This window comes from Notolabrus celidotus, chromosome 4, assembly GCF_009762535.1.
Source record: "Notolabrus celidotus isolate fNotCel1 chromosome 4, fNotCel1.pri, whole genome shotgun sequence".
NCBI lineage: Eukaryota > Metazoa > Chordata > Actinopteri > Labriformes > Labridae > Notolabrus > Notolabrus celidotus.
In genome coordinates this window covers 9081990-9107710 of record NC_048275.1, presented here as the reverse complement: position 1 = coordinate 9107710, position 25721 = coordinate 9081990, and the positions used below count along the sequence as shown (strand labels likewise).

At 40.4% G+C, this 25721-nt stretch overlaps 1 protein-coding gene across 1 annotated transcript in view; it reads right to left on the bottom strand.

The window, feature by feature from the left end:
* dst (dystonin) overlaps positions 1 to 25721 on the bottom strand; it is a 118403-nt gene that overhangs the window by 5143 nt on the left and 87539 nt on the right. The window contains exons 54-90 of the mRNA XM_034682728.1: positions 25184 to 25345; positions 24807 to 24977; positions 24346 to 24512; positions 22221 to 22380; positions 21686 to 22012; positions 21423 to 21507; positions 19655 to 19896; positions 19354 to 19560; positions 19131 to 19250; positions 18904 to 19011; positions 18597 to 18815; positions 18302 to 18505; positions 17059 to 17290; positions 16431 to 16657; positions 16216 to 16338; positions 16005 to 16106; positions 15249 to 15350; positions 14721 to 14894; positions 14341 to 14496; positions 14022 to 14219; positions 13381 to 13509; positions 11101 to 11271; positions 9754 to 9909; positions 8763 to 8969; positions 8364 to 8483; positions 7569 to 7738; positions 6714 to 6873; positions 6055 to 6249; positions 5829 to 5957; positions 5588 to 5731; positions 5217 to 5405; positions 4992 to 5121; positions 4668 to 4831; positions 4422 to 4584; positions 3332 to 3486; positions 3171 to 3245; positions 2939 to 2956 (exon numbers count right to left, since the gene is read on the bottom strand). Coding sequence (XP_034538619.1) covers positions 2939 to 2956; positions 3171 to 3245; positions 3332 to 3486; positions 4422 to 4584; positions 4668 to 4831; positions 4992 to 5121; positions 5217 to 5405; positions 5588 to 5731; positions 5829 to 5957; positions 6055 to 6249; positions 6714 to 6873; positions 7569 to 7738; positions 8364 to 8483; positions 8763 to 8969; positions 9754 to 9909; positions 11101 to 11271; positions 13381 to 13509; positions 14022 to 14219; positions 14341 to 14496; positions 14721 to 14894; positions 15249 to 15350; positions 16005 to 16106; positions 16216 to 16338; positions 16431 to 16657; positions 17059 to 17290; positions 18302 to 18505; positions 18597 to 18815; positions 18904 to 19011; positions 19131 to 19250; positions 19354 to 19560; positions 19655 to 19896; positions 21423 to 21507; positions 21686 to 22012; positions 22221 to 22380; positions 24346 to 24512; positions 24807 to 24977; positions 25184 to 25345 — 5961 coding nt within the window. The remainder of the gene's footprint in view (positions 1 to 2938; positions 2957 to 3170; positions 3246 to 3331; positions 3487 to 4421; positions 4585 to 4667; positions 4832 to 4991; positions 5122 to 5216; positions 5406 to 5587; positions 5732 to 5828; positions 5958 to 6054; positions 6250 to 6713; positions 6874 to 7568; positions 7739 to 8363; positions 8484 to 8762; positions 8970 to 9753; positions 9910 to 11100; positions 11272 to 13380; positions 13510 to 14021; positions 14220 to 14340; positions 14497 to 14720; positions 14895 to 15248; positions 15351 to 16004; positions 16107 to 16215; positions 16339 to 16430; positions 16658 to 17058; positions 17291 to 18301; positions 18506 to 18596; positions 18816 to 18903; positions 19012 to 19130; positions 19251 to 19353; positions 19561 to 19654; positions 19897 to 21422; positions 21508 to 21685; positions 22013 to 22220; positions 22381 to 24345; positions 24513 to 24806; positions 24978 to 25183; positions 25346 to 25721) is intronic.

The following is a 25721-nucleotide window of genomic DNA, read 5'->3' as shown; positions in this document are numbered from 1 at the left end:
GGAAAACAAAGAGAAGACATGTGAAAACACTGACCCGGGTATGAGCGCTCACAGGGCTCACTGCAGGCGAGAAGCTGTGCAACACTGGAAACCAGGTTTATAGAACAGAACTCGTCCAAATGGTTTGTTTACTTTTCATTTACTGCTGAATCAAACAGCTTCAATCAGATTATACAGGCAAACATTTTATTCTTGGTGTCAACTTTTGGAACTGATTTCTTTTACGTGTTGCACAAATTTGAATAAAAACAGATCTTAACAGAAAAACATCAAATTTTAAGTTTTCATTCTGATGGACACAAATTACACAAAAGGTCGATCCAACTGGTTTTCTTCTGTAAGTGTGTGCATATGTGTAAAAATGTTTCAATTCTAAATCACACTATATCATATAATATCTTATTATATATGTGTTTTTTCTATAATTTTCTGTAAGTGAAATAAAGCACAAAAAATATATTAAAGCAATTTCAAACACTAAATAAAAGTCTTTGATCTTTAAAGCTCCTGTAAGGAATTTCTGTTTGTGACGATTTTGGCGCCCCCTTGTGGGCAAAGTGGTGCCTCTTATCTCTTTGCTGATCTTGTCCTAAGTTGTGTTTTCTGACTAGTTATCTCCTACTGCTCTCTTTTAACAGTCAAATGAATTCCCTACGGTGAATACTTGCTGTGGAAAATTATTTGCATGCTGTTAATCAACACCTATCCCCTCTCAGTGGCTACATGTGCTAAAAATGACATAAATTGACAGTCTAGTCCCTGATGGTCTTATTTGTTTTTTTAGGTCATAAAATTGCCTCACTCTTAAACCAAATACCTCTTCTTCCAACCTGAGTGTATATATTTAACATTTTTTTACATTATTCTATATTTTTATTGTCTTTTATACATATTTTCTACCTGTTTTTATTTTATTGTATTTATAACATGCACCTTCAGGAGCAGCTCTTCTAATTTCATTGCACACCTGACAATGACAAATAAAGGCTATTCTATTCACTTTGAATTTCAATCTGTTTCATAACCAAGTGAAAGTCCTCACAGGAGCTTTAAATAGCCCATCATGTTATGTGATTTAAAATCAGTCCCTAAATAAATATGATTTATCATAACATATATTCATATATATAAGACAGGCTACACACTTATATCTGAATATGGAGCAAATTGAATTTGAGCTACTGAGTTGTATTGTAAAGCTGCACTGGACACTTAGCTTTAGACACACAGCAGCTTTAAAAAATAACAATAACAACAAAAATAACTACTAATGTGGTCTGTTTTTAAATATTGCTAGTTGTGGTGTAAAGTATCAATGTCTAACGTCATTAAGACTGGCTGTCTGCTTTCAGAACGCAGCAGTCAATGCATTTGTATCCAGAGGACAAAGATTCAACTGAAGGCACATTTTCATACCACCAGGAGGCACCAGTGTATAATAATGTGCCTTCATATCACCACCACCACACACACACCAAACACAAGTACACTGAGCATGTCATGGATATGAATGTCTGTAGGATTATGAGATGACAGTTGGCAGAAGTCGGCCAGTTGGATGTGACCACAAGCATTAGCACAGAAACACACACAAGACAATCGCAGCCGCATGCTTTCTGTTCAAAAAACGATTTGACATCATGATCAGGCGGACAAACAGCAATCTCCTGAACTGTGTTGCACTGTCTACGACTAGGACTCAGGATGCAGTCACACTGATGCAGACCCAATGCAGCTATCTCCAATGACACACTGAGAACAACATGAGGAATGGTTCAGACCGGTTCTGTCTAATCCACCACGGTGGGACACGCAGACATGACCAAACACTGATGACCCTCCGCTAAGTGTCTTATTATCTCATGACAGCTCTTCAAGCTCGTAATATCTGTCTCTTGTATGATTATCAGAATGATTTAATGTCGCTGGTGATTTTAGTGATCAGATACATTAAAGGTGATGATGATCTGAAGGAAAAAAAGGCACAAGACACATCTTAAGAATATCCATTTACCAGAATACAGCTTTCCAAAACGGCAACGTGTAGGTGGGGGGTAAGATTTTGATTTTCCCTGTTTGCTATTGTCTCATCGCCGATTAAGGAGTCATGTAAGCAGTGAACCAGACCAAACTGTCGAAAGACAATTCAATGTTGTGTGATACATCAATACAAACTAGTTAACAAACAACAACTAATGCCCCCTGTCCCCTCTAACCAACACCTCCCAGTTTAATCTTACTCCAACAAGAAAGCATGTGGCATATGAACCCAGAACAGCAATGAGGTTTTAAATTGCAACATGCAATTTGTCAAGACATTTGAACTCAGCAGGTTAAATGAAAGGTTAAGTTTTCATTGACATCATCAAGGTTAAAAATAAAGTAATAAGCAGTGTCTGTTATGAGGAAGTATGTCAGCCAATGTTAAAGTAAACCATTCCCATGGTACTGAAGCGAGCACACAGAAAGCAGTATTTACAGCCCAGCAGATGAGTTTAATGTCTGTGGACTGATCAAAATATGGGCTGAAATGGTTTGGGCACTTTTATACTGCGTCTTCTGAAACTCAAAAGCAGATCTATAAACATTTACTACACTAATGACCAGCTGGGTTCTCTAATCATTTCATATCTGGCACCAGAAGAATCTAAAATAAACTGGGATTACATGAAGCTTCAAAAAACACAGGGCCTTTGATTTTTTATTCATCAGTCTTCTCAGATTAAACTTTATGTTATGACTTTATGTTGAACTTTAAAGTTATCTCATGCCAATGTTCCTTATGCGTTAAATCACATGGCCGTATACTTTAACTCTACTTCTGAGTTTCAGTCTTTCAACATCAGCCAGGGATCTGAGCAGAGTGTTAATCTGAAGGCAAACATGGTAAATGAGCAGCACACAGGGTTTGAGAGCAGAGGAGGACTGTGATATGTACCTGGTTTCCAAGGTAGAACTGGTGATGTGAGGAAACAATAGAAATATAGAAAGGTTAGACTTTTTAAGAGGTATTCACACTTTTTGTTTTAAATTCAACACTTACTTTTCACAGGCTTTTTCCAAAAGAAAAAACATCTGTGTGTTTAGAACATCTCACAATCATGGTACTGTTGGACTTGTTTGAACACAGCATCCTGTTGTAAGCTGTCAAGTAGTTGAAACATGCTTACCCGGTATTTGTTGGCACCGATTTGCTCCACTTGGAATCGTTTTGGACATTTGCATTTAGCTACTTGACGTGTCACCTACAGACAGAAAACATTTTATTGAACAACAGTTCTCTTTCATTTATTGACAGATTTTGAATTCTGAGCCAACAAGCTTTCATCACCTCATCTTCAATTTTGTCAGCATCTGTCAGAGGTTTGTAAGCGTCCTTGTTGGGATGAAGAGCTGCCACAAACTCGTAGTAGTCAATGTAGCCGTCACCGTCTCTGTCAAAGATGTCTGCCACAGCGCTCATCTCCAGACGACTCGTAGGGAATTCTGTTGAGGAGCAATGAAGTGTTACAAACAGAGCAAACAGATGGCCGGGGTACTAAGGCTGTGATGTGTTTTTAAACAATGCAGTCTCCTTTATTTTAACATTTAATAGACTCCAAATGTCACAGAGCTTTAAAAAATAAAGAGAATATTTTAGGATGGGTCTGTATTCTTTGCTCATTCAGTAGTTGAAATGAGTTCATATCTGTTCAGTTCTGTACACACACTGTGTTCAGGTTGCTCATTAAAGACATCAGATTATCACATTTCAGGTGCCTTGGATTTCTAACTTGCTAGCGAGGTACTGAAAAATGTAGCGATAGCATTTGTTTCTTACACACATTGTATAGAAGCTTAACATCCTGGTACCACGGCGAGTATACACTACCAGTCAAAAGTTTGGACACACCTTCTCATTCAAGGGTTTGTATTTATTTTAATTATTTGAAACACTGTAGATTAATTAATTATTAAGACATCTAAACTATGAAAGAACATATATGGAATTATTTAATTAACAAAAAAAGTGTTAAACAAAGCAGAATATGTTTTATATTTTAGATTCTGTAAAGTAGCCCCCTTTTTCCTTCATGACAGCGTTGCACACTCTTGGTATTCTCTCAGTCTGCTTCATGAAGTGGTCTCCTGGAATGGTTTCTAATTAACATGAGCCTTGTCAAGAGTTCATTTGTAGAATGACTTGACTTCTTAATGTGTTTGAGACCATCAGTTGTGTTGTTCAGAGGTAGGGTTAGTACACAATGGATAGCCCCATTTGACTTCTGTTGTAATCTATATTATGGTAAAACCATACCTCTGATGTCTTCAATATTAATCTACAATGTTAAAAATAATTAAAATAAATAAAAACCATTGAATGAGAAGGTGACTGGTAGTGTATATCACACATTGTATATTTTTATTGGACTGGCTCTTACTGGAGGAGAGAATTCCCTCGATGAACTCCTGTCGGGTCACTTTGCCATCCTGATCCTTGTCGATGCGGCGGAAGAAGTCCATGACGCGAGACTTTTTGTGGTTCATCCAGCGCATGTAACGTTTCCGCCACACATCAAAGTCAAAGTTGGCAAATTCCTTCAACTGAACACAGAAAAGAAGCGGTGTGAGCAACCAGAAGCATCAGAAATCTTTAAGAACAATCTGAAAAGGTGAATCTTGATTACCTCCTCCAGTCTGTCCAAAGCATCATTGAGTTTCCTCCTCCTGTCCAAAGCCAGCAGCCACACATGCTGCCACTTAGTGACCAGCAGGTTCACCCGGGGGTTCTTGGTCTCGATGGGAGCCTGTGTCGCCGATGTATACATGGTTTGTGTGGGCGAACGTTTTCCTGTTAATGAAAGACAAAAAGAGGTGGAAAAGATCAACAGTGATATCATCCCAGGTGTTAAAAAGGACGCCATGAGGATGTTGATTCATCCTGCAGTGACTCAGCACTGGGCCAGATGGCTCAGGTCACGCTCTGTGCGGGGCATTTATGGGGCACATACTTCCTGGTCTTCCTTTGCCGAGCACGGGGATCTGAGACTGGTTCTGGGGCTCTAGGGCAGCCTTCCTTTTGTGTGTCTTTGTGATCTTGTCAACATCTGGTTGCTTCCTGGTCATTTCCTCCATAAATGCCTGCAGGGGGAAACAAAACGTGAGCTTTGAGTTCAGGGTCCATGTAAACCTCAGGAATCAAAACAGCTTCAGAGTAATCTTCTGTTTTGATTTACCTGGTGCTCTTCTATCAGGCCCTTGACCTCCTCGAGCTCCTGTGGAAGCTGCTCCTTGTCCTTGTTGTTTAGGTTGGTCTCAGCCCACTGCAACCATGACAGCAGGTTCTCCAGCAGCTCCTGAGTGGTCAACAGCTCAGTGAGAGCTGTGGCCAGTCTCTGCTGGTGCTGTCTGGCCCAAGCCTGAACCTGGAAAAGTCACATTACACAAATTACAGCCATTTCTTTGATACTGCCATGATATGTAGTGATCTGCCCAAAAAGAAAAATTGAGGGGAAATCTGTTTGATGCCAGGAGCCTCTAAAATGTTAAACCCTTGGGTATGACAGAGCAGACAGGCATGCATGCAGGGATGCAGCTGTGAACTGACCTCTTCAAACCGAGCCTTAATGATGGTGTTCCAGTGTTTGATGGTTGTGATCGAGTCTGGATGGCAGATGGTCAGAATTGCCTCCCCCATACTGGTTGCTTTATTTAGAGCGACTCTCTTTTCCTCCAGTTTCTTCATGAACTCCTAAAAATAAAGCAGAGTTACATTTGGACTAACTGTGTCGTAGATTTTGTGCATAATGGCTTTGAAAGCAGTGATCATAGTCTGCTGGTATGCTCACCTTGTGTTGTTCAATCAGCGCCTGCAGAGCCTCCTCATCATCGGGCAGGCTGCCATGGAAGCGCAGACTCTGCTCTGCCTCAGCCAGCCACTCCAGCAGGATATGAACTGTAGAGTGAAACTCCTCCGCCTGAAACCAGAAGACACTCATCCGTCAGGCTCACTGAATAACTTCTGAATAACCATCTTCCCTCTGCAACCCAAGTACAGTAGGTCCTCTGTCGTACCTGACACAGAGCCTGCTCCAGTCGAGCCTGTTTGGACACAGAGCGGTTGCACACCGTCTCCCAGCGAATGCCCAGCTCCTGCATCTGAACCTTGACCCAGGACGAGTCATCACTGCTGCTGTCAATCAGCTCCCTGGCTGATCGTTTGAGGGCCTGAACGCTTACTGTGCGCTTTCCCAACTCCTTCTGGAAAACCTGCAGTGACCGATCAACAAGGGGCACAGTTATCAGGCTGCTTTGAAATGTAAAGAACAAGTGGAAAGGGAAACTATATTAACAGATTACAAAACCATCAACTGATAAAGAGCACAGCTGTTAATGCAACAGAAAATACTAAAGGACTACTTCTTTTCTTATCTATCATTAATCAAAACATTTGAAATGAGTAAACACAACAGAGACTTTACAGAAAACTTCAAAGAGCTTGGACTCTCATTGAAAAAGAACTACAATGCTACTTCCTTCGGGCGGTTTAAAGGTCCTTTGTTGTCTATTGTGATAAGAACCAATCATTGAAGAAAGTTAAGGTCACCAGTGAAAGCTTTCATGCTCGTGTCTGCAGTTACTTCCAATCATGATGCTAAGAGCTTTGTGTTTAGTTTGGCGATGTAGGATATATTTGGTCATACTAGCTGTAAAGGTTTGTTCGTTTTGTTTACCTTGTGGTTGTCTATCAGGTTCAGAACCAGGTCTATGTCTCCGTGTACGGGCTGGTCCTCAGCCAGCTGAGGTTCCACTCTGTACAGCCAGTCAATGAGAGCCTGCAGAGCGTCTGTGAACTGGCCTGAGAACAACAGAGCCTCCTCCAGCTTGTTCTGCCTGCAAGGGAGGAGAATAATATTCACAATGTATGAAGACGTTTTTATAAGTGCTGCAAAAAGAGAGAGGGTGTGTGATGATCTTTGGGGTGGATTTGAAGAACAGTTTGAAGCTCAATCAAAACACAATCTTAATTATTTATTTTTAAAGGGAAGAATTAAGAGTGTGATAGCTGGTTCATTTATTGTTTTATATTATGTATATATGTTTCTCTATACTGGGTAGATATTTGGGTTAAAGTTGTTAAAAGGATAGCAAAAAAACAAGCGCTTAATTCCTCCTACTCCTTTTGTAACACATACTGATGCTTTCTCTAGAATATGGCAGCTGATGATTATTCTTCAGGCTAACTCTTCTTCATTTTTTATTTATTTTTTGCTACTACTCATTTAGTTATTTATCTACTTTTATTTCACTGACACATTTGAAACAAAGACGCCAATCAAAAAATAGAAAATAAATCAACAGATGTATTTCATAATGTATATTCTGATCCTGCATATATTTTGATATTCTTAAATGAATGTATTGTTAATTTATTTTAAGTTTCCCTGCTGTTAGTTTTGTATCAATTGTTCCTTCTATTTCTAGTATTATTCTGCACTAGAAAACATAAAAAACAGATATAGATATAAACCTACTTGTCAGTAAACCCAGATTAAGATGGAGTCTGATGTTGAGACGTGTAATCTTACCTCTCCACTGACTTGCCACAAACAGTGTCCCATTTGTCCCTCAGCTCACTCAGCATGTCGTCCAGCTTCTGATTATCATCCTGGAGGGAGGTCTTGTCTTTCAGAGCCCGTCCTGTTCTAGCGGTGGTGTCATACACCGAGTGTTTGCTGCCCAGGGCCTTTTGGAAATCCTGAGTGTGAGAAACATCGTCATTTAGAGGTGTGACGTTTATTTACACTTGGAAAATAAAGAAGCTTGGTCTCTGTGTTTAAATGTTCAGGGTTACATCTCAGAGGATTTTCCCCCCTGTCACTGCTGGCATGTCAGACACTATCTTAATTCTTAATCTGTGTGTGTTATGCGATTAAGAAGACAGTATTCTGTGAGGGAAACAAAAAAGGGGTCAAAACTCAAAAGCCACAGCTACCAGGGGATTAAAAGTATCCAAAAGCAAGGTCACCCCCTAATACACTTGGTCCATGCTGGGATTATGATAGGATTAGCACAACATACCAGCATAACATTGCTGTGACAACAAGAGGGGCCTGAGTAGTCTGAAACATGAGCAAATGCACGACTAATGCATTCTGCAGATACTGTAACTCCTATAAACAGCTTTCACTGAACACACGACACATTAACCACCGAGTGTGTAAGAGCTGCCTCATTACTCTGACTCGTAAAATGTGGATTAAACACAGACAGTGTTTCAGTTTAATGAATGAAGCTCTGCTGTGTATGCTGTTAAAGGTGTCTGCTTATTGTAACTGTAATTCTCTTCCCAGTAAACCGAGATAAGACGATGAATCAGCTACCTTGTGCTGCGCCAACTGCGTCTTAATTTTGTCCGGATCGTTGGCTATTTCCACTTCTGAGTCCAGAGTCTTCTCGGATTCGTCCAGCCACTCCATCAGTTTGTTCCAAGTTTCGTGGAACTAATGAAGGATGAAGAAACAAACACAGGGTAAGCGTTTTGAAAAGGTATGATTTCATTTGATTTATTGCTGAGGCCTGCTAAATGTTTAGATGATCAGGTTTCTGGGCCAGGGAACAGAGGAGAGCACACACTGATGAAAACACTATAATAAGCTTCAGACAGAATATGAAACAGGCATGATATAAAATTTCCAGAGCTCTCCAATGACAATAAAAGCCCGTACAACAGTAAAACAATGGCCTATTAAGAGCCAGAACACATATGCACAGTACATTACCTGTTTCGCTCTTTTTCTGGCGTCATCCAACACACGACCACGCTCAACTGAACGCTGCACTAGCTTCTCCCAGCGGCCCTGCACGCTGAGCAGCAGGTTCTTGATCAGGACCACATCCTGTTTCTGGCTGAAGTATTTCAAATGCGTGCCTGTCTTGTCCAGATCGATGATGCGTTCCCTGTGGGAGTTCACCTCGGTCACAAACATCTGCAGAGACACAGGAGAGCATGGAGGGAAGAGCAGGTTCAGGTTTGGTTTTATACATTAAAAGGAAACAGACAGATTTTGAGTTGTCAGATGGTGAAAGAAGTAAGAGTCATAAGGTGCATTTCAACCAAGAGGTTTGGGGTCTTTTAGTCCCCAGAACTACTTTCCCCGGAACTTAAAGATTCCTGTGCCCCCATTGTTGTCTGTGTTTCGACTGTGGGCTGGAGTCCTGGGTAGATTGTGCAAATCAGGCCAGTGACGTATGGAGGAAAAATAATTATATTCAATAACATTTTTGAAATCTTAATAAAAAACTAAAGTAGTATACATTCCCAGGAACTCCCTCTGTGTTTCAACAACTGTGTAAACTCCACAAACACTGTTATATTTGACCGAAAGTCCCAGGACCTTTGAAAAGTACTACACCCCAAGCAGGGGCTTTTCAAATGGGAGATTATATACCCCTGAACTAAATTTAGACCCTGGTTCCTCCGGTCGAAACACACGTAGTTCAGGGGTAAAGTCCCTCATTCTAGGGTAAAGTTCCTGCAGTTGAAAAGCACCTATTGTTGGTAAATAAGAAAACATAAACTGCTATTTTTTTCACTGTTTTGATACAACTTCTGACTTTTCAACAGCTAAAAAGAATGAAATACTGCTGGATAAAGGTTTGCAATTGCTGCAAAACACTTCCACTTAAGCACAAGAACAAAACCCTTAAAAGCAATCTCAAACAAACACAAATAAACTTTATATCAGCAGTGTTTTATTTCCTCCAAATTACCTTATGCTCATCGATCTGAAACAGGATGGTCTCCAGCATGAGAGAGGCAGGAGAAACCATGTTCAACGTCTGCTCCGCCTGTGTCAGCCAGTTGATGAAGTCCTGGAGAGAGTTGTGGAAATCTGTGGCCAGCGTCAGAGCTTCCTCTAGTTTCACCTGCAGACAAAACATGTCATCAGTGTCCTCTCCTCATTGATGGAAATAATCCTGTTGTTTTTTTTTCTGTCTAAACAGGACACTATTTATACCGGCATCACACTTCACAATGCTGCAAACAAGACGCTTGGTTGCTACAACACAGGATAAAACAATTACACCTCAGTTGAGCCAAACATGACCTCTATTTAAACAGAGGAAGTCAACATCTCCGGAGGGGGAATAATGAGTCTTTAATTGAATGAGAGAAACATCCACAGTGACTCTGTTGTTGAAAAACATCCATTTGATGCACCCGGTGCCGCTCGTCAACGCTTGTTAATGACATTACCAACGTGATGAGTCATAATGTGTTCCTCTCATTTATTAAGGGTCATGCTGAGAGTCATGCCAACTGTGGTTTAATAGTTCTTATTTTATTATTAAGGTACTTTCTTCTGCTTGAAATAGAATACATTAGACTGGAGAAGTGTCACATTGCTGCAGAGAGTTTGGGCAGCAGCTGAAACTCTGTGCAGACCTCAGATCCAGCAGACTTTGAATTCCCTGGATCAGGACCAAAGTAAATAGGAAGCAAAAGCAAACAGAGGAGCAGCCAGAGAGAGCAGCTCCATATCTGGAAGTAAAGTGGAAAAGGGGGGATGCTTTTTTTTATGTGTTTTTTTATATTGCACCTTGAATAAATGACTATGCTGCTTAATGCATGCTGCTCCTACACTTTTATGACTTGTTCTTACACGTGGGCTGCCTCTATTAAAAAATGTTTGGTATATATTTTTGTGAGGATGTTCTATTCTTAGTAAGGCAAGAGTTTTGGGTGTGGGCTGGGCTTTTATTTAAAATGACGATGATGATATCTCAGGAACAAAACACTTCTTGTGACTCTTTATTTTGGCTCTAATATTAATTTAGCTCCATTATTTATCAACACTTCACCATGGAAACTTTTGAGACAAGTCCCCTGTTGTTCCTCACTGACTCAGACAGTAACACTCCTGCTGTGATCTACAGTGTAACCACATCCTACCAGATCTCCCCCTTTAAACCATTCATTACCAGCACCGGGATTAGAGGCTTACAACTACAGAGTCACGGCTCAAGTGTCTGTCGGCGATCTCTCTCTCTCTTGGACTGAAAGCTCAAGTTGTGATTCATTAAAGTTGCCATCTCACCGCAGCTCTAACTGCATACCTTTCTCTCAGCGACCTTTCCCTTCGCCGACTCCCATTTGTCCTTCAGGTTGGCGAGGTCCTGCTCCGTGTTGCTGTCTGGACCCTCGGGCGTCACGGCGAGCAGCTGCTGACCCTTGTTCATCAGCTCTTGATACAGCTCCTCCTTCACCTCGAAGGCAGAACACAACTCCTGCAAGGAACGTACACAATGACCCGAGATGAGTGATGTGATCACAAAAACAGACTGAGTTACAGCTCGGCTTTACTTTTGGACCACAGTGTAAGAAAGTTAAGGTCCTACAAAGATTATTTTGTACGGTTTTGAGTAACTTTGAACTGAATTTACCTTCAGATATAAAGTAAGAGATAAGGTATTGTGAGAGCAGTATTACAGCAGATTTCAACCATGCCTCCAGTCTTTGTGTTTTTGACCTCTTCTGCCTTTTCTCAGCTTTCTCATCTCTATTCTTGGTTTTCTCAACTTAAACAAATTCTATGATTAGTATCTCTATTAGCAGTCTGTTCTTAATTCCTTTAATACTTTTATTTGTGTAGCACTTTTCAAAAAAAGCAACAAAGTGCTTCATAAAAACAATAAAAGCATGAAGGTAAAACATTAAAAATTTGAATAAAATCACAAAATAAAAGCTTTATTATCAAGGCCTGTCCTGAGTGGCAAAATAAAATTAGGGACTGACTCTGCATGTCTGATTTCCTCTGGCAGGCTGTTCTTAATAACAACAGTCTGCTATGGAGAAATAACAGACTGTGGCTGAACTGTTGCTACAGTATGAACAGATCAGTCAGGATCAAGTCTCTAATAAAGTAATATCTTATCTTATCTTATCTGAATACAGCCATTTAATAACTAAGTATGATGTCTTCTACTTGCAATTGAATCTAATTGTAATAACAGTCTGATGAAAGACTGAAATGGGGACTGATATTCAAATCTACTAGCACACAGCTATCAGACTACTGTCTGTTCTCTTTACACGTGTGTTCACTTGTTTGTTTTGATTGTTATTTCACAGTACTGTTTATGTTGTGTAATGTGAATCGGCACATTGTGTTTGTCTCAATGTAAAATACCCTTAACCCTCCTGTTATGTTGCGGGTCAAATTGACCCTTTTAAAAGTCTATTTTAGGCAACATGTGCCTTCAAACCAGCTAAATGCAGCATACAACTGCAGAAGAGATGTCGTGTTAATTTATCAACATCACTTCATAAAAAAAAAATATTCAAAATATAAAATAAAATAAACAAAAATCTATGTCATATAAAACTATTGTATTTATATTTAGGGCTTTCCAATGTACATTTTAAAAAGTTTTAACATTAATTTGAATGAAAAACAAGTGAGTTATCCTCTTTGAACCATGATCTGTGAGAATTAAAGAACACCAATGGACCAAATCTTGATTTAAATGGTTTGTAATGGAGTTACAAATTAGATTTAAAAAAAATGCGTATTGGGATTTTTTGGAGTTCTGACACTTTTGGATAATTGAATATGCCCCGGGTCAAATTGACCCAGGAACATTATTGCTGTTCCAGAGAAACGGACATAACAGGAGGGTTAAACGTTAGCTTCCGGCTAATGCTGAAGCTAATGGGAATCTCAATAAACAAACAGACATACAGACATGCACACACACTCTCACAGATTGAACTTACTCTCTTAAACACACACAGTGAATCTTCTTTGAGCTTTTTACTCGTCTTTATGAATCATACTTTTCTTTCTTCACTTTTCTTTTCTGATTAGTTTGATCATCACTTAAAGTTTTGGCCCTACTGTCTCTGTTCTATTCATGCCAATGAAAGGACTGAATTGAGCTGTCTTCAATAACTGAAGTGTCTGTGATAAATCTGACAGTGCATCGTATGTTTGAGCTTGTCCAAATTTATTCCAAAAATGGTGAAAGAATGAGCAGAGTGAGGCCCGCTGAGCCTGTTCCCACAAACACTATCATGTTACTCATCTGATAAAAGTTATTTCTGTCAACAGATCTTATTGTTTATGGTCAACACTGATGCTTCTTTGGAGAGGGCTTCCCATTTAGAGACAAGGAAAACAAAGAAAGTAAACATTCCTAAATTCATTATAATCTGACACGGCTGAATCCATTTGAAACGCTTTAAAGTCTCTTTGTTTTCCCCTGCAGGGGGATGCAAGTCGTGTATTTTGCAGTGTCATTTAATTTTCACACTTTAGATAAAACACAGAAAAGACATAGTCTTCTCCTTATGAGCCTGCCATCTGTATACAGCCTTTCATATTGTTAAACACATACCAGATGGGCGTTAAGCTGCTCCCGGGCCGTGTCTGGTAAGCCTCCCACAGCCTTTGATGCCAACAGCTGACGTTCTGTGTCTTTCAGCCATTGCTGCATATCTTCTATCTCACCATGGAAACCTTGGGCCTACAACACAATACAACCTGAGTCAGGACAAAAGGTGTCACAAACACACATTGTTGGTAACCTATGGCTCAGAGAGGAGGATGACCGAGTTATTAATTCCTTGGGTTCATTTCCAAGCTGAAACTGACAGCCTGTAGGAAGAATTAAAGAATGAATTTCAGTTCATCAATCTTAAAAAAGTTTTTTTTAACTTTACCTTTAATGCAAAGCTGCCAGAACTGAGCTGGGAGTAAACGGATCCTCAATAAAAGCATTTCTCTCAAAAATACTCCACATTCTCATGTCTTAGACCAAGGACAGAAACATTACAAACATTTCCTGAATAAATCCCCTCTCACATTAAAGCCCCCCACAAAGTTATGAACAAAAACTCAACAAGAAGCAAAAGAGATGAAGAAGGGAAGGGACTTCTCCAGGAGCAAACTGTGACTCTGACACAACATTCCTGCTCTCTGGGGAGAAAAGGATCAACATATCTTCTTGGCTGATTAGGATGAAAATAATCTTTATACCTGAAGCAAAGCACTCTGCAGCTGCTGCTTCCTCTGTGTCGTCTTCTCCAGGATGGCTTTCCACCGCTGGTTCAAGTTTTCTAGTTTACTCTGAAGGCTGGAGGCTTCCTCTCCAGCACTAGACTCCACCAGGTCATTACCGGCCTTATTGACCGACTCAACCGTTGCCTTATGTGCCAAAACATCATTTTGAAGAACCTAAGAGAATGAAGTAGCAAATGTTAGGATATGAGAAGGGAAACTAAACCTAAATGGGTAAAGATTGTGTCACTCTCTGATTTTATTTCCATGGTTCAAGTGTGGCTAAACTCTGTCGTACATGATGCTTGGCGAGCTCGATCTCGATGGCTTTGGGGTCTCCTCCAGCCTTCCTCTGCTCGTTCAGAAGCTCCTCCGTGTGGCTCATCCAGGCCAGCAGCTCATCCAGTGCGTGCTGGAACTGGCCCAGTGCCAGAAGGCCTCCCTCCAGTTTGTGCTGGATTAATAACAGATTAAACCATTAGTTATTGCACTTGACCTGTGAACAACACAACACATTCCACAGCATGCTGGGCTCAGTGTTTGGGATGTTTTCTGGTCCATTAGCAGACGTAGAGTTTTGTTTAATCAAGTATTACCAAATAATGCATTTAGAAAGCATAAAAAACGACAACTAATTCATGGATGCTTCTTTCTGTCTCAATGTTTTCCTTTCCTGACCTGTCTGCTGATGATCTTCTCGTCCAGGTTCTCCCAAAGCATCTTCAGCTCAGACATCGGCTCCTTGATGGCCGAGCGGTCAGCCTCTTCCGTCACCTTCTTCAGCAGGAGGCCTGCCTGGTGGTTCAGGCGCTCCATCTCAATCTGCAGCTGGTATGCTTCTCCTTTGAACTCCTGAAACATGCAGTGATACACCCAATCAGTCAACAGAAGCACAAAGCTTTACGGACAATACAGCTGACTCTACTAACTGAGCCTTTTCAGCACAAACTGTGTCTCATAGTGTATCAAAGACAGCTTGAATACTGTAATCTGAAAGAGCTTTTATAACTGTCAAACAGGTTTACTGAGGGAGGTTATGAATAAAACGGTCAATGTAAACACAGCTGGTTTTAATGTATACAACAAATCTTCTGAAACAATAAACACTACATATAATAGGAAATAAATAAGCTACAGTAAACATAAACTATTATGTTTCTCAGCATGTACAGATATTCTGGATCAAACACAAATACAAAACTGTACCTTGAGCTCGACCATCTGCTGCTTGACGGTTTCCAGGTCTGTGCCTACAGGTGACATTGAATCCAGCTTGCTCTCAAGAATGTCCACCCAGTCGAACATGCCCTACAAAACAAGGTTGGAAACCATTGTTACAGAGAGAAACAAAGCTCAGTCCGCAGGGAGTCATGTTTCATTTAGTGAAGGAAGTCTATATGCTTGAAAAAACACACAACATTTAAAAACAGCTCCTCTAATGAAATACTAAAATCCTCAATAAGTCTCAATGAGTGAGAGTAAAGCAGCCATGCAGGGGACTCCTTTTTGAAAAACATTTAACGCATGAGTCTAAGTTTGAGCCAAAAATAGCACAGCACTGTGGTCGGTGTTTATTGTTTCAAAATTAATAGTTCTCCTATAAACGCTGTATCGCTTTACTCCACTGCAATAAAAACAGAACTGCAGGGTAATCTGTGGTTTCTTCTCAAACACTTAAAATAGACTGACATACTGTGTGTGTGTTCAACTTTTCAACACATGTTTTAGTTCCAGTGAATCAGTATGCTCTTTCACTAGCTCCACAAGTAATCAGACACTTATAATCAAAATAAAAAGGATTAAAGATCTGAGAAAAGTCTGCTGTATTAGTAAGAAGTAAGAAGCAAGAAGTAAGGAGTAAGTTTACTAGGGGATACATTTAGGATAATGTGCACCATAAAATAACCTCTAAATAAACTGAGACCAGAAAATAAATAATCCAGTGAGGAAGTCTTTAAGTACCTGTAGGCCGTCCTGAAACTGCACAGCAGCCTGCATGGCTTCCTCCAGTCTTTCAACTCTCTCTTTCCAGGTCTTATTGAGACTTTCCCACGCTGAGTTCACCTGAAAGAAACCACACATTTACTTCACAAGCTAGTCTATGCAGGTCAAGTAAAACACCATGGATGCTCTACATGTCTCTGTAACACAGTTTTGCAGTGTAATCTATTACCTCATCAACACTTTTCTTTATCACAGGTTTATCAGGTTCCCCACAGGCCGTCATCAGCTCTTCACCCTGGTTCCGGACCACATCCAGTTCTTCCTGCAGCCCATCGATCTCCTCCTTAAATCCCTGTTGGAATAAAAAGCACTTTTTGCTCCTATGCTCTTAATTACATTTACATTGAGTCAATTGCTTGGGTCAGTTCTGGGGGATCTACCTACCTCCACAAACTCCTGCTGTTGTTTGACGACTGAGGGGTCGACGCCGGGCTCCTCCAGGTCTCTCAGCAGGTCCTGGCTGTCTTTGATTGTGGCGATCAGAGCGCAATGATCGCACCAGAACTTGTCTGCCAGGTCCATCACATCCAGCAGCTTTGCCTCTCGCTCCTCCAGCAAAACCTGGATGTCACTCCAGAGGAACACCATCTGGTCCAGTTTGTCTTGAACAGCTTGTGAAGATACAATAAGTCAATAAACAACATTAGATATGGAATATCAACAGAAGGCAGCAAATATTGGCATGTGTTCATCAGCTGTGTGTGCTTAAGAAAACATCTTGTGTATTCACATGGACACGTTTAATGAGAAACTATTTAGCCTCTGTCTCTCGCTTTGAACAAGAATGGCATTCCCAATAAATCCACACCTGGAGGAACATTCTTTCAACCTGGTGAACAGGAACTTTGCCAAATCTTGAACTTGAGCTCAGGATTTCAACAAAAAAGGGAGCGTATTTTGATAGGGGTCTGTAATGATTTTCCTATGGCTGACTTTCTTATTGCTACATCTCCAAAAATAACTTTAATCCCATCTAAGTGAATCAAATATGGGGATATGGTTTGTGTCATACCTTTGGCAGCATTGTCTTTGTCTGCACCTTCACATCGAGCAATCATCTCCTCCCCTCGCTGCTTCAGCGTCTCATAAGCAGGCTGCAGTTTCTCCAAATCCATAGAGATGGCCTTATTTTCTGTAATCTGCTCTCTGATTTTGTCCACCTCTACTGAGATGGATGGAGGCTGGTGCAGACGCTCAGCGATTCTTTCGAGGGACTCCAGCATCGGGTCAATTTTATCATGGAACTGGAGGAGAACAGAGAGAGACAGGACCTTAGTTTTTATCTGTACCACGTAAAGCGTAGCTGTTTCACGATCAGAGGCTGGGGAATGTTTGACGTCTGTTACAGAAAGCAAATGTTTGTGTCAGAAGAGAATCCCCATTAATCTAGGAAATAAATTTATCATCACAACTTTTAGTGGATAAACACCTTCATGTAAAGTGAAGAAGAATAAGTTTATGAATCAGTTTACAGTATATAATGATATCATTCTGATATTGGCTAATATGTTGTAAACTAAAAATCACCCGGTTCTCTGCTTCAAATCAGAGGATTTACAATATTTCTGTATTACATCATCATAAATATTGTGACAGCATGTGACATGCTTTGACTCTGGGAAATGAATGTGGACATGTTTCACTATTTTTGTAGATATTTTTGACTACATCAATGAATCAAGATTCAAAGAACATTTATTAATTAAGTTGATCAAAACGAGAAATAACTATAATGCATCAAGTTTAGACCACAGTTGAATTAAACTAAGTCAAGATTTTAAATAAAAGATAATAAAACCTCTTAGAATCTCAATTGAACCCTCTGGTTACACATTAATCTATTTTACATCAGAAAAGTATTATTTTTTTGTCAGATAATCAAAATTCTTTGACATTTTATATTCTTTTAAAAGTAAACAAACCTTTATTAACCTTATTTTGTTGGAAAAATAATTCTATTAACTGGTCTGTACTCTCAGTAATTGTCTTTACTGCGTTTTTGTGTCAGTGTTAAATCTTTTGTCTAAATAAAAAGTAAATAAACAAAAACTTCTCTTATTTTCAGGTCATTTACATCCATAAAAGCATGAAAAAAGGTTAACAAGAACCCATGAAAAATGTTACTGATAAAGGAAATTATTAAAAAATCTCTAACACTGAATAACAACACAATGAGTTTATCATAATATAAAAAAAAAGAGCAAAGAAAACTGAAATATTTCCTTTGAATCAATCCTTGAACACCCGCTCCTCACCTGGGTGGATTTGGAGATGGCCTCATCCAGAGTAGCAGCTCTCTGTGTGACGTCAGCCTTGAGCTGTGTGTACATCTTGTCTGATACTGTGTACTTCTCTCTGATGGGTTCTCCCTCCACCGGGCTGAGCTCAAGCAACTGAGGCCCGGTCTTATTCATCTTGTCGATGTGAGGCTTGTGCTCTGCAATCAGCTCTCGCATTTGCTATACAGGAAATGAAAAAAATATGTTTATTTAATGAGTTAATGAAAGTGTTGTATTGAACATGTACGTATATGACCTGTTAGCTTCTTACCCTGAGTTCCTCCTGCTGCTGTCTCAGTGCGTCGTGCTTGATGGCAGGTGGAGGCAGCTGATTGAAGGTGTTGAGTGTCTCCTGAAGCCAGGGCCACATCTCCTCGTAAGTTTCCCAGAACTGACTGGCCAGAGACTGAGCTCGCTCCAGCTGAAGACAGCGCTCTGAATTCAGCTGACTGACGGTACCATACTTCTCAACGAGGGTCTGGGTCTTCGCCTGGTTGAAAAAGAAAGCCATCAGCTTGTCTGCTCGCTCTGAGAGATGAAATGATTTATGTTTTGATCAGGGAATACATTCTCTTCACCTTTAAGATCTCTTTCTCCTCTGGGTTTTTGCTGTTCAGGATGGCCTTTCCTGTTTTCACAATATCATCCACAGCATCTTTGTGCCTCATGATGTCCATAGAGAAGATCTATAAAACCGGTAGAGCGAGTTTAGATGGATATTCCAAAACAAAACCACTGTGTTGACTGTACTTGGTTTAAATGGAGGCCTGTGTCTATCCATACACACACATTATGACAGACTAACCTTCTGTGCTTGGAGCTGAGCTGTGGTTTGGTCCTGCTCCAGCCTGATCTCGCCCATCGAGAGCAACTTCCTCTCTGCTTCAGTGAGCCAGGCGAGTTCAGAGTCTGCAGCCTGTTCAAACTAAACACAGATAACAAATGTTATACGCTGCCTCAAACTTTTTAACTCTCAGTTAAAGAATAAAGTAATTTCAGTAGAAGGAAAAGGTAAATAAGTTGTTTACCTGCTGTGACTTGAGTATATCCGCGTTGATCTGGTCCACCTGTTGGCTGATGGTGTCACAGACAGCTCTGTACCGCTCATTATCCTCAGTCACCAGCTTGTCCAGACCCTCTCGAGTGTGCCAGGGTATCAGATCCAAGAGAGAACCGCTCAACTCATTCAGCTTGTCCATCCCTGATTTTTTATCCTTGGTCTCTTTCAGCATGGCCTGTGAAGAAATGACAAGACACACAGAAAACTAAATGAAAAATTCTCTGTCTTGGAGGTATCTGCATTCAAAATTGGTATTCATATCTTCTTACCTTCTGCCTGCTTTGTGCATGAACCAGCTGTTCACCCACTGGCTCCTGATCAGCAAAGGCTGTCGTCTCAGCCTCCACCTTCTCCAGCCAGGAGCTCAGATCCTCATGAGTGTGCTGAAGCTTTGTGGAGAGACTCAAGACCCGCTCCAACTTCTTCAGAACATTGTCACTCACAGAGTTTATCTCAGCGTATTTTGTTTTGATACCGTCCAGTTTGCCTTGAATAACAATCACTTCATCTCCTGAAAACAGAAGGGACATTATATGTTAAATGTTGTATTTCCTCTGTAGAACAGGGAGGTTCTTCAAGCGGCTTGTTTGGATACACAAAGAGAGGAGAAGCAAGATTCATGACAGCAAGATCAACAAACTGGTGATTAGGCAAATAATTTAAGTTCTACAGACAGCTGGAACATGCTTTGTGGTACATTATGAGTTTGTTTAATGCCCTGAAAACATAAATGGAATATTTGAAATTCACATAGAATATCAAAATTCAATGTGTTATCAAGCTTCAACAAAAATCTGAGTGAAAATAAACATTCATAACTATGAAAAAACTGCTTATTTTCCAGTTCAGAGCATTTCTCAGGACTATGTGGGCGTGTCCACTATCTCTTTGATTGACAGGTCAAGAGAGAGTTCACAGTCTGCATGTTAGAGCCGTCTGACTCTGAATCTAAAGACATTAAAACTCCAGAATCAGAAAATTATTCATTTCAAATGATAAATAGTTAATAAATTTGACATTCTGGAAAACATTTCTCTGTTATTTTGCAGAGACTCAGATGACACTTATACAGCGCTAATGTCCAACAACAAGCCATGTAGCTTAGCTTAGCATACAGATCTGAAGTAGCTACTCCAACTCTGTTATAAGGAAACAAAATCTGTCTTGCTGCACCCCTAAAGCCCAGCTAAGAACACATTATATCTTGTTTTGAGCTTGGCACCTTGCAGACAAAGTGGAACATTTTCTCTCTTGAATGATCTTGTCCTATGTGTAAGAGGTGTTTAATCATGAATAACCCTGTCATTCTTTCTCTAACAGTCACACGTATCACTCAGTTGGATTTTTTTGCTGTGAAAAATGTAAAGAAAGGTTGTTTTAACAGCACAAAATACTGTATAGGATATGTTGATGGTCTCATTTGCTTTTGTAGGTCACGTAAAAGCATCAGTAGTGCTTCCTTCTTTTCATAATGATTTAAAAGTCTTCAAAGGGGGCGCTGGTGGCCTAGCGGTCTAAGCGCCCCACGTATAGAGGCTATAGTCCTTGTCGCAGAGGTCGCCGGCTCGACTCCCTGCCGGTCAACTATGCACTGCATGTCTTCCCCCATCTCTACTCCCCACATTTCTTGTATCTCTTCAGCTGTCAATGAAGGTGAAAAAGCCCCAAAATATAACTTTAAAAAAACCAAAAAAACTCCTCAAAGGAGTTTAAACAATAAATAGTAAAACTGATTATATGTCAGAATATTTCTTGGGCATGCAAGTTAACGTTCTGAAGTCTTCTCTGGTCTACAGAGTGTTAATAAAAGTCATGGTAGTATCTTTGTTTTCTATCTATTAGAAAATATCTGCATCACGTTAAAAGCTGAAGTATGTCTTAAAATAATCTAAAGATTGGAAGCTGTAAAAGCGTTCTGGAAATTAAAAACATGTGATTATTTATAAGACTAAAAATACGTATCACAAAGACAGAACCCTTTGTTTGGAATTTACTGCGTGAACTGTGATCGTAAAGAAGTAATTGAGTTGGACATGCCTGTTGTTTGTTTCAGAAGCTCCATCCCGTTAGAGATAGCCTGGTCAACATTTTTCTTCCTCAACTCGATATCACTCTGAAGCGCCTGGAGGAGAAATACACTTTTAGAAAGTAATCAAGCCTGACACAAAGCTTTCCGCTGTAAACAATGCATGAAGCACAAATAACTATAATCAACTGAAACATGATTGATGCAACTCAAATGAAAGGACAACATAATGCTTGGCCTGAGGAGGAGGAGGAGGAAGAGGAGGAGTGTATACCCGTTGTTCTGCCAGCTGCTTTTCAAGAACACTTATTTTGTAGTCCTCCACGGACACCTCGCTCAGCTTCATGTGGACCTCGCTGAGCCAGTTCATGAGGTCAACCTCATCCTCTCCAAACAGCTGGGCGTTAGCCAGAGCTTGCTGCAGCATCTCCGCTTTCCTCCTGCAGCGCTCCTGGAGCTCTATGTAACAGGCCTGAGTGGTGTCCAGCTTGGATTGGACAAACTCCTTATCGTCCACTGAGCTCACCGTTTTGAGCATCTGACCCAGACTCACAGCCTGTAACAGGTCTTTACTGTGATTCATTATCTCCTCCTCTAAAGCCTGACCCCCGGGGGTGATGGGAAACAAACCAAGGACAAATGACACAAACGGAAAAACACAAACATAAAAATGAAAAAGGGAATATGAAATAATGAAAAACACAAACTTAAAGTGACAAGCGAAATGAATGTAACTGAATCAACTGAACACAAGTGGGTCATAAATCATCTATATGCACCTGGTCCTTATGTAAGGTTCTGGATCTTACCTTGTGCTGAGAGATCTGATCTTCCAGCTTCGACGTCTCAGTGCCGGTGGGTTCAGAGTTTGCTAGTTGTTTCTCTGTAGCCGTGAGCCACTCGCTCAGCGGCTCCAGGGTTTCATGGAACTGCTGAGTGACCCCCAAGATGCTCTCCAGCTGCTTTTGCCTGAGACATTTAAGAGGATAATAATTAGAAGCCGAGTACAGTACAATAATTGAGTGAGTTAGATGAAGGTATGACATCTCTCTTTAATCTGTCAAGTCTGCATAATCAGCCAGTCTCCATCTTTAAAAGGTTCTTTCTCATCTTGATGCATCATGACCAAAAGTTTTTGCAGGATTTCACAAGTAACAATAGCATGAATAAAAACTGTCTTTTAAAAGGCAGAAACCTTGAACAGAACCAGACTCATGTTGAAACTTCTACCTGCTGCCAGTTACCTTGCCTTGCTAGCTAAAACTGGAAGCAAAAACAAAGACTGTTTACAGTATTTTTGCTAACCAAAGCTAAACAACTCTCACCTTCAATATTTCATCCTGGTACAACTTTCTTACCATCAAACATAAAACAAAACTCTCCTGCATTGTCAACCAGGCCAGCAAAATAACCGGTTCACTCCAAACCCCCCCCTATCTGAACTGTATAGCCGATCAGTGATGAGGAAAGCCACACTGATCCCTGAGCACCCCTCGCACCCACTCCACCACTCCTTCATGCTGCTGCCATCAGGCAGACGGTATAGACTCTATATATATAAATTTCAGCACAACTGTAGTTCATATTTTTGTTGTTATTTTAAACAAAAAGGACATTTTGTTTTGAATATTTCAGTATTATTGCATATGGTCTGACCGACCTCATTAAATGGACCTTTGGCTCATTGAAAAAAATATTTGCGGCCCTTTAAGTTTTGTATTTGAGTACCCCTGGTGTAGAAGAAGACAATCAAAGTAATTATTTTTCTTATGGGAAATAAGCATGGCTAAACGCAAATAATACAGCGACTACATTAAGTATGGACTTTATAATATATTGATAAAAAAGGACCAGAAAAACCTCAGTGTGTTGTGTGCACCGAGGTGTTCACAAGTGAAAGTATGAAGCTGTCAAAATTAAAGCGGCATTTGGAAACAAAACACTCTTCTCACTTTTAATAGCATCATTTTTGTTCTAACATGTTATGTTATGCCAAAACTACATATTTTTGAATCTCTTTGAAACTAGTTCTCACTAGTTAGACTTATTCGTTTCATGTTTGTGCATACTATTCTTGAAACCTTCTTGTCCCTGATATGCACTTTTTGATTTACATTAAAATGCAGCTAAAAGAACGTGAAAGGGCATATTTATTTTTCTAGCATCGCCACTTGCTGGCCGTTTTGGGTTACCAGTACACTTGTTTATTTTGTGTGTTGGCATAATCTAATATTCTGTATCTCAGCTTCAAACTGCACCATCTTTATATTAAATCAATTTGATATATTGAAAAATGTTCCTTGATTTGGGTCGCGACTTATCGCTAAGGGGTGATGGTGGGTCCCGAAGCCAGACCAGTTGAGAACCACTGGTATAGAGTACCGCTGGCCATTTAGAACATTTACAAGAAATCTTTCATTCCCTCTGCCATAACCACCCGAACAGTTTAAAATAAGCACAGCAACCTGTTGCTGTTTATGTTTATGGATGCTTGTCTTTGGTATGTGTTTCAACTATGTCCTTGTTTCTGTTTTTGTCTTATGCGTCTGTTTGAGCCTTGTCAAAGAAGAATTTCTGCCACCATCTGGGGCAGACAATAAAGCTTTATCTTATCTAAACAGCTGCTTCACAAGAGCTTGTTTACCATAAGAATATTAGTGTGATATCTTTATTCTCAGCTGATTCTTGGCAAGAAAGTGTGTTTTTTGTAGTATTCCTTGAAGCTTATGAGGAGAAAAGTAAAGGTGATATCAGGGTTTGACATTCTGACAGATTTTCTAATTCTTCAAAAGTAGGTAACACCCAAATTCTATGTGAGGGAAACATTTTTAAAAAGCTGTTCATCATGGGAGAAAGCTTTCATTTTTTCCTCCCATTTAATCTGCAGACACTGTATTTAGAGGGATGTATAACATTACAGCTGTTTATACAGACCTGTTTTCAGCCTTCTTCAGCAGAGCGTCCCACCTCTGCCCCAGGCACCCGATCTCTTTTGCAACCTTCTCCTTATCCACAGACTCGGCCAGTTCTGCAACCTTCCCTCCCTCTTTTTTTATCAGCTCCACTGTTGGCTTTCGGTCATCCAGCAGTCTCTGTAAGAGCTGTCAGAGGCAAACAAAGGAGGGGAGTTATATGGCGCCTTAGACATGCTCTCACTGCTAGCTTTGCTTGGTGGTGAAACACAGTAAATCTAACAGGCACAAATTAAGTGTCCAATAAACTTAAAGCTTTATGTGCCACACTCATGTTTAACAATAGAAGTAAGTTAAATAAGATGAATGGCAAAGTCATAACATTGTGTGTATTTCTGGTGTTGAAGTGGAAAGATTAAACAGAGCTGCTGGTGTGTGTGTGTTTTTATGTGTTGGTGTTTGTCCCACGTGACACCAGCTTACTTTCTGCTCTTGAATCTGCGCTTTAACGACTTTAAACTCTGCGGATGGAGGCTTCTGATTGGCCACCAGCTCTTCTGTGTCCGTCAGCCAGCTGAGCAGCGACTCCAAAGCATCCTGGAACCTCCCACAATGCAGCAGCGCTTCGTGCAGCTGGGCTGAGCGCTCAGCGATCTGCAAACCACATGGTAAATATTGGTGTCATCTTGTTTGCAGGGCCAACCCAAACTGCACCCAAGTAATTCATCAAAGGATAACATGATAACAAATCATGGGGGGTGAATGAGTCATTACTGTGCCAACATGGTTGTTGTACTTTCACTGATGACCATTATTCCAAAGCAAAGATCAACAAGTCAAACCGGCAGCGCAAAACAAACCTTTTTATTGAGTGTGTTCCACTTTGTGTTGACTTCCTCCAGGTCATCCTCCAGCTTCTTGGTGCTGGTGCCTTTAGCAGCAGTCTGGATCAGACCCTGGCCGAGGGAGTTGATGTCTTGAAGCTGTGACTGAAGTGGATCGATGTTGTCTTTCTGGAAATCCTAAAGACAAATAGAAGAAATTTGAATATGGAGTGTTTAACTGCTAAGATTGAACTTTCCTCCGTCTTATATGAAGGTAGTAAAATTATAAATCCAATTTTTTGCATCTAGAATAAATAAAGTGTTAGATTTCTGCTGAATCATTCAAAATTTTCACCATTGTACCATGGTATTGCTCCCTGTCATGACTCTGTCTTTGAAACAATCTTTTTCTGTTGCAGAGTTTTCCACAGATAATTTTTTTAACATCAGTGAGGCAGTGGCGGTTCTAGACCAATTTTACTGGAGGGGCCAGGCTGGGGCCAAGGGTGTTGTCAGAGGGACACATTCAACCCTGACAAAAGAGACTGAGAAGGGCGAGGACCGGCTGAGAACA